Source organism: Coregonus lavaretus, assembly GCF_964263955.1.
Source record: "Coregonus lavaretus genome assembly, contig: HAP1_SCAFFOLD_297, whole genome shotgun sequence".
NCBI lineage: Eukaryota > Metazoa > Chordata > Actinopteri > Salmoniformes > Salmonidae > Coregonus > Coregonus lavaretus.
Genome location: NW_028166560.1, coordinates 549572 through 557104, shown reverse-complemented (window position 1 = coordinate 557104; position 7533 = coordinate 549572). Strand labels below are relative to the sequence as shown.

The 7533-nt window shown below is 40.8% G+C and overlaps 1 protein-coding gene across 1 annotated transcript; it reads right to left on the bottom strand.

Moving 5' to 3' along the window:
• Positions 1–4610: 4610 nt before the first annotated feature.
• On the bottom strand, positions 4611–6359 carry LOC311114550 (general transcription factor II-I repeat domain-containing protein 2; the record flags this gene model as incomplete). The annotated part of the gene is made up of 1 exon (XM_084189792.1): positions 4611–6359. One exon carries the CDS (start codon positions 6357–6359, stop codon positions 4611–4613), a length of 1749 nt encoding a protein of 582 aa, XP_084045918.1.
• Between the last annotated feature and the right edge of the window lie 1174 nt (positions 6360–7533).

The window sequence follows — 7533 nt, the reverse complement described above, 5'->3', positions numbered from 1 at the left end:
TGGGATATGTTTTAGTGTGTCAATGCATTTGACAAAATGTCCTTTACTCTTGATTTGGCAAAGTGCTGTACATTATGTATCTTGACTACAGTATCTAGGAAAAACAAAGGGTTGCATTTATATTCCCTGTTCTTACTGTACCCATAGCAACTAAACTACTGCAGTTTTTCACCATTTTTTCTTTGTCATTTTCCCCTGCTGGGAATATGTAGGGGGTGAATTCTCACTAGTAGGTGGCTGCTTGAGGTGTGAGTGTGATTGTTTTGTTGGTTTGGTTTTGCTGATAGCATCCTCAAAGAGCCTGGTGCTGTGCAGCAATTGGGGAGGACGGGCTCATAAATGGAATGGAGAATTCCATTCCAGCCATTATTAAGAGCCATCCGACCCTCAGCAGCCTCCCGTGGTCACAGTGTGTGTGTGTGTGTGTGTGTGTGTGTGTGTGTGTGTGTGTGTGTGTGTGTGTGTGTGTGTGTGTGTGTGTGTGTGTGTGTGTGATAGCTAGCTACATTAGTGCCTGCAGGCACAGAGAGACTCTTACCTCATTAGGCATCTCATATAGCCTCACAAAGCTCCCAGTAGAGGAGAGGAACACACTACCTACTGTATTACTAGTGATAATGAGACATATGGAGCACCAGTACATAACATACAAATATGCGTGATCCTGTGTGGCTCACACGGCAACGGCAGGGTCGTTTGTTCAATTCCTGCTGCGGTCATTATTATTAACTTTAATTTAACCAGGGAAAAACACATTGAGACCTAGGTCTCATTTGCAAATGTGCCCTGGGAACAGTTACATCATTTAGCAGACGCTCTTATCCAGAGCGACTTACAGTTAGTGAGTGCATACATTATATTTTAAAAAATACAATCATACTGGCCCCCCGTGGGAACAATACAGAAAATAAAATTGTACACAATTTAAAAACACACAATTTAATATATAGCAAATATTATATACACAATCAAACAAAACAAACACATTTGTCAATATAAAAATCCCTAGCCTTTCTCCTAAACAGACCCAGAGACAACAACACATCCAAATGAAACGTTACTTGGAGATTATTCCACATGATCGGGGCCTGGTAGGAAAAGGCTGATTTACCCAACTCTGTGGATACACGTAATCCCTGTAATCCGAGTTTATACATTTCAACCATGACGTTAAGTAAATTGGTAGTTTATTGAGTAAGGCTTTATAAACAAAAACAGAGTAATGAAGTGACCTACGTGTTTTTAGCGAGGTCCAACCAACTTTATGATAAAGGATGCAGTGGCGAGTGTCAAAACTGTCAGATGTTATAAAACCAAGTGCACTATGATAAATTGTGTCTAAGGGCTTCAAAACACTGGTAGCTGCATTCATGTATATAATATGGCCATAATCTATAACAGGAATGAATGTAGACTGAATGATCTGTTTTCTACTAGTTAATGAAAGGCAAGCCCAATTCCTAGTTAAATAAAGGTCAAACATAAAAATAAATCCTATAGATCAAGCCCAACTTATTTATTTAATTTCTTGACCACCTCGTCAACATGCTTTTTAAAAGACAGCTTTTCGTCAATCCAGATGCCCAGATATTTATAGCCGGGGACACGATCAATGGGGGCCGCCATCTAACATACTTATGCACAAATCATCAGTTACATTATTACAAGATTTGGAAAATAACGTTTACTTGGATTTACCCGCATTTAGTACCGACTTCAGGTCAACCAAGGCTTTTCTGCAAGGTAGTAAAAGCAGATTGAAGAGTCAACAGAGCCTGAGCTGTCGTAGGGGCAGTAGTGTATACAACAGTGTCATCTGCGTACAGATGAAAGTTAGAGTTTTGTACAGACAGACCAATGCTGTTAATATAAATAGTGAAAAGAACTGGACCAAGAATCGAACCCTGTGGGACACCTTTTGTTATGTCTTAGCAATCATGATTTAACGCCATCAGTAAGTACACACTGTGTTCTATCTTTTTTAATACATTCTCAAACCAGCTACAAGCAGCTTGATCTAAGCCAATCGTAGAGAGTTTCTGAATAAGGAAGGTGTGATCCACAAGTGTCGAATGCCTTGGACGGGTCAATGAAGAGGGCAGCACAGTGTTTCTTCATATCTAGACAATTTATGACATTTAAAACCATAGAAGTAGCAGAGATGGTACTATGACCTGGTCTGAACCCTGACTGTTTTACATTCAGAAAAGATGTAGCAGTTAAAAGTGATCTGAGCTGAGTATTAATCAATGAATCCAGGATTTTTGCAAGAGAGTTTGAAAATGGGACGATCATTATTTAGATCTCTCGGTTCGCCACCTTTATGTAAAGGAAGCACATGGGCCGCCTTCCAAACTCTAGGGATAGTACTCAATATAATTGTCAAGTTAAAAAAATATGTGTTAATGTTTTCCGCAATCAACAGAGCAGAAAGCTGTAATAAGAAGGTATCAAGCATATCAGCCCCAGCAGATGTTTTTACATCAATCATAAGTAGTGGTTCCAATACATCAGAAGGAGACAGTTGCTCCAGAGGGTACAAGGATTCACTGGGGGTCGTCTGGTCCTCTATCAAATCGACTAGCGGCTGGGAGAGGGACGGGGCAGTTTACTGACTGACCCGTGTCTATTAAACCAAGATTTATTTCAAACAAAAAACCGGCGTACATAAAATGTTGATTAAAAGCATGACCTATCTCATTTTTTTCAATAATGATGTCAGAGTTCAGTATAACTTGCTTGGGTAGGGAAGGAGAGGAATTTCCACGCTTTAGCGCCTTAACTGTTTTCCTAAATTTAGATGGATCACCAGAGTCAGCGATAGATCTTAGGAAGTAGCTTGAATGCACATCCTTTTTTTACTAAGGACGTGCATTTATTTATCAGTTGCCTGAAAAGCTGCCAGTCCACAACAGCATCAGTTAGTCTAGCTTTGGCCCAGGCATGATTTCTTGTTCTAAAGATATCCGAAAGTTCTGTAGAAAACCAGGGATTTTATCTGTTTTTTAGTGTATAGCGTTTAAAAGGAGCGTGTTAATCTTCCAGTGATATAAAAATAGATGAGAAATGCTCAAGAGATAATTCAGGGTCAGGTATACACCTGATGGAGGAAATTTCAGAAAAGGCTTGGGGAGAAACGTTTTTAGAGTTTCTCTTCCTAATATTACGGGGATCAGAATTATGCTGTCTAGTATCTCTAATACAGGCTATAGGACAATGATCCATAAGGTCACTTGCAAACACACCAAAAGACATGCACTTATGGGGGTTATTTGTGAGAATGAAATCTAATGATGAGGATCTGTCTAGATGTTTCACATTTAACCGAGTGGGTTTTGTGATTAGCTGGGTTAGATTAAGATCAAGACAAATGTTCTTAAAGTGATCTGAGATAGGTGTCAGCCAGTCCAGGTTGAAGTCACCTAAGACCACCAGTTCAGATGATAGAAAAGGGTTTAAATGCTCAGCTATGATACTAATCGCATCAACTAAAGCAGCAGGAGGCCTATACACTCCGGCAACAAATACATGCACGTTTTGGCTCATGGTCACATCTAAAACCAGGATTTCACATTTCTGGGGCATAGTGATATTAAGAGCACATGATGCTACAAAAGATTCCACATACACCCCCCCCCCCCCCCCCCTCCACCTTTTCTCTGCCTGTCACATCTTAACATGTTGTAATTAACAATTTCAATGTCCTTATCCATGATCTAATCATTTAAACAAGTCTCTGATATAACAAGAATGTCTGTGTTCGTGTCATGCATCCAGATATCGATGAAGTCCATCTTTGACGTCATACTTCACACATTTAAATGTAACAACCCCCCGGCCCTTTGCGAGACTTAAAAACAGCAGGGGTGTCCATATTTACCCTAACCAGGTCATTATAAAAACTTGATCATTAAGTAAGTCAGGAGATTTCATAGGAATAGAAATTAGGTTATCAAAGCTTGCCCCGATGGGCCTGCGGCTGCATCTATTTGGTGGCTGTTTAAATCCTATTGAAATGAAGACAGGGATAATGTAGATCAGGGGTGTCAAAGTCAAATGGACGGAGGGCCAAATAAAAAATTTAGCTACAAGCCGAGGGCCGGACTGTTCGAATGTTCATTGAAAATTTTTTAAATGACGCATATAGTCTAGTGAACCTAATTGAACCTACTGAAAACCTAACAAATATATTCCAATATGATCAGATAAATAAAGCAATATTTTCTTATGGCTCTGTCAGTAATCTTTAATTTTCAACAGACACAAAAGACAAATTTCCTTTATATAAAAATCCCCATAACATGAACATTAAATGAAAGAAACCGGTATTCAAGGCACCATCAGTAGCCTATATTTTCTATTTTAGCAAAAGTGGGCTAAATTTACTTCAAAGAAAAAAACAATAATAGCAATTTTCTATCATCCACTCAACTGAAATATTTTTAAAATATAATTGGATTGAAATACAATAAAATAAAGTGCAAAAATCTATTAATCAAAAACAACACTTTGTTTAAGGAGAAGTAACATGCAGTGAAAACAAATATTAAACTTTAACTTTTAAACTTGAACTGAGTAAAAACTCTAAATATGTGATTGCACAGTAATGTTCACTTGTTTGAGGTTGAGGGTGATACTTGGTGGTGTCCCATCTTTTCCACAAGTTCATCAATGTTCGGGGTAAGGCTCTGAGCTGAGGAAATCCTCAGAATTGAGTGGAGGTGTTCAGCAGTAAGTCGACTTCTGTGTGATGTTTTGTTCAGGTTCATCAAAGAAAACAGTTGTTCACACAGGTATGTGCTGCCAAACATAGACAACGTTTGAGCAGCCTGGATGCGCAGCTGGGGCATTGTGTCGGGGAGGAAACGGGCGAACTCCGCAGCACCCACTGCCGCATATTTTGCCCTCAGTGCATCATTGCATTGGAGGTCAATCAACTCCATTTGGAGGTTTGGTGGTGAGCTTTCCACGTCAACAGCAAATGGGTTACCGAGCAGTTCCAACCTGCTTTTTTGTGCTTCAAAGTCAGCAAATCGGCGTCGAAAGTCAGCGGCAAGCATACCTATTTTATCAGCCAACTGTGCGCTCGGGAACGCACTGGTAGAGAGCTTCTCTTTCATGGTCTGGCAGCTGGGAAAGTGGCTCAAATTTTCTTTCCGCATCTGCGTCTCCCACAGAGTCAGTTTGGTTTTAAATGCCTTCACTGTACTGTACATATCAGAGATGACATGATCCCGACCCTGCAGCTGCAAGTTCATTGCATTCAGATGACTCGTAATGTCACACAGAAAAGCCATTTCACACAGAAACATTTCGTCTCGGAGTTGTGTTGTGTCTTTCCCTTTGCTGTCCAAGAACAGACAAATCTCCTCACGAAGCTCGAAACATCTTTGAAGCACCTTTCCCTGGCTTAGCCATCGCACCTCTGTGTGATAAGGCAAATCACCATGCTCCGTTTCTAACTCCGTCAGAAATGCCTTGAACTGGCGGTGATTCAAACCTTTGGCTCTGATAAAGTTAACTGTGCGCGTGATGATGCTCATTACATGCTCCATTTTCAAGGCTTTACCGCACAACGCTTCCTGGTGTATGATACAATGATAAGCTGTCAGCTCACCTGTCGCGTTTTCCTCTTGCATCTTTTCCCGTATCTTCGCCACCAGTCCGCTCCTGTGTCCACACATCGCAGGTGCTCCGTCGGTTGTCAAACCCACGAGTTTTTCCCAAGGCAGCTCCATCTCATTTACACATCTTGACACCTCTTCATACAAATCATGCCCCGTAGTTGTGCCATGCATAGGACGTAAAGCCAAAAACTCCTCTGTCACGCTTAGGCTGGAGTCCACTCCGCGGATGAAAATTGACAACTGGGCAATGTCAGAAATGTCGGTGCTCTCATCCACAGCCAAGGAATATGCAATGAAATCTTTTCCCTTTTTCACAAGCTGCTCTTTTAGATTGATGGACAACTGGTCTACTCTCTCGGCAATGGTGTTTCTGCTCAGACTCACATTTAAAAAGAGTTGCCTTTTTTCTGGGCAAACTTCGTCACAAACTTTAATCATGCAGTTTTTGATGAAATCCCCCTCCGTAAATGGCCGGGCTGATTTAGCGATCTCTTCTGCCAAAATAAAACTGGCCTTGACAGCAGCCTGGCCTTGTGATTTGGCTTTTTTGAACAGAGCCTGTCGAGATTTGAGGCCTCGTTTTAATTCCTCTGCCTTTTGTAGCCTTTGTTCCATGTCCATATTCTTGTTTTTGTCCGCGTGTTTCGTTTCATAACGTTTCATAATGTCGTACTCCGACTCCCACCTTGTTTGAAACCCCCGGTTCTCAGTGTCCACCTTCCGTTTTGCCATTTTTGATGGGTATCTGAAAGTTAATTTTACTGTGATGCTGACGACTGCTGTGCCAATAAATATTGAAATGAAGCAGCCTACTGCTCGGTGCGTCACCGTTGCATTGTGGGAAATGTAGTATTGGTGCGTGTAAAAGATCTGCGGGCTGCCGGCTTGCTGCGGTCTGCGGGCCGGTTCTAATAATAAATCAAGATCATCCCAGGGGCCGTAAAAAACCTTCTCGCGGGCCGGATGTGGCCCGCGGGCCTTGACTCTGACATATGTGATGTAGATTTCCTTGACTTGACTAGAGTATTTAAGAAACACTTTGATGTGTGATGATGGTTGGGATAACCTGGGTAGAGTACAGGTTATATCCCAGTCAGTCTCTCAGAGCAGCCTTAAAATGGCCTTGCAGTGTTTAAGCACCGAGACAGTTTGGGTGAATTCCGTCTTCTTTGTAGAATCTTTTCTCTTTCCAAAAAGTGTAAAAGGGATCAATAAAGACAACATTGACAGAGTTACAATAGCTCTTTAGCCAGACCTGAAGCGATAGCAACCTACTGAATCTACCATATCCACGTCTCATCGTGGGTATGGGACACGATATAATGGGACGCTTGTTTAGGTATTTCAGTTTTGCAATTAGTTCCATGAAGTCACTTTTATGCAGTTCAGAGGTGGCCAACTTAGTGTAATTAAATTCCACATGTACTATAACAGTATCCGTCTGTGGATTTTGGCTTATGGCTTCAGGAAGTAGCGTAGTGATAGCCTTTACTTTTGCACCCGGATAGCATAGGGTACTAGTTGGCACATATTTATGTAGTATAATTCAGGGTTAGGGTCAATTCCACAAATTCAATTCTAATTCCATTTTCTCTACCTGCGAATTGAATATAATTCAATTCAAATTCCATGTCAGTCTTTGAATTCGGCTATAATTCAATTCCTTTGAATTCCAATGTTAGGTCAATTCCAAGACTTCAATTCCCAAATTCAATTTTATCCCCAACGATTCCACAAATTACAATTCCAGTTCAATTTCGTTAGGCTTTCAGGCTTATCATGTCACTGTTCAGACAGCCTAGCTATATTGGAAATATAGGAATACAGGTTGAAATGATTAAAAACAAATTCTACAGTCAATTTGCGCATACCTTCCATTAACTGAGAAATAAAAATATTGAATTCC